At 61.5% G+C, this 657-nt stretch overlaps 1 protein-coding gene across 1 annotated transcript in view; it reads left to right on the forward strand.

Annotated features, from left to right (window-relative positions):
* KIF1A (kinesin family member 1A) overlaps window positions 1-657 on the forward strand; it is a gene marked incomplete at both ends in the record, with an annotated part of 16691 nt that continues 16034 nt past the window's right edge. The window contains one exon of the mRNA XM_010190456.1: window positions 1-82. Coding sequence (XP_010188758.1) covers window positions 1-82 — 82 coding nt within the window. The remainder of the gene's footprint in view (window positions 83-657) is intronic.

Here is a 657-nt window from a genome sequence, read left to right on the forward strand (position 1 = left end):
GCGGTGCGCGTCCGGCCCTTCAACTCCCGGGAGATGAGCCGGGAATCGAAATGCATTATCCAGATGTCAGGAAGCACCACCAGTGAGTGCTGGGGACAGTGGGGCTGGGGAAGGCTTTGGGTGCTGGGCCCTTTGGTGTGGGTGCCCGCAGCGCTTGACATCGTTTGGAGAAGGAAATCTGTGGGGAGGGAGGATGTCAGCTTTCCCACAGGGAAATGCCGTCCCACTGTTGAAATGGCTGTGGTGGGATCTACACAGCACCAAACCCTGGGTTTTGGTGACACCAACCAGGGCAGCATCCCCCGGCAGGCAATGGGGCAGGAGGAATTGGAAGAGCCCAGAAATGCTGGGGTGTGGATGTGGGGCTGGGGGTGCCCAGCCCATGGTCGTCCCCTCAAGCTGTGCACTGGCTCCTGGGAGCACTGCCCGGCTGGGTACACCACGCTGCGCCAGGACCCATCCCTGCATCCGTGGGGCTCGGAGCCACAATGCCAGCAGGATGGAGGGGAAGCATGGAGGCTCGGGTTTGCCGGTGCCATCAGGAGCCTGTCTGGTCTTCTCCCCTCTTTAAATGATGGCTGCTGGGAGAATGGGGTGTGAAAGGCATCCAGACCCCCCCTCGGCAGCTCTGGAAGCCTCCAGATATAACTCCCTGCC

The sequence above is a fragment of the Mesitornis unicolor genome, unplaced genomic scaffold (genome assembly GCF_000695765.1).
Source record: "Mesitornis unicolor isolate BGI_N332 unplaced genomic scaffold, ASM69576v1 scaffold13618, whole genome shotgun sequence".
NCBI classification, from domain to species: domain Eukaryota; kingdom Metazoa; phylum Chordata; class Aves; order Mesitornithiformes; family Mesitornithidae; genus Mesitornis; species Mesitornis unicolor.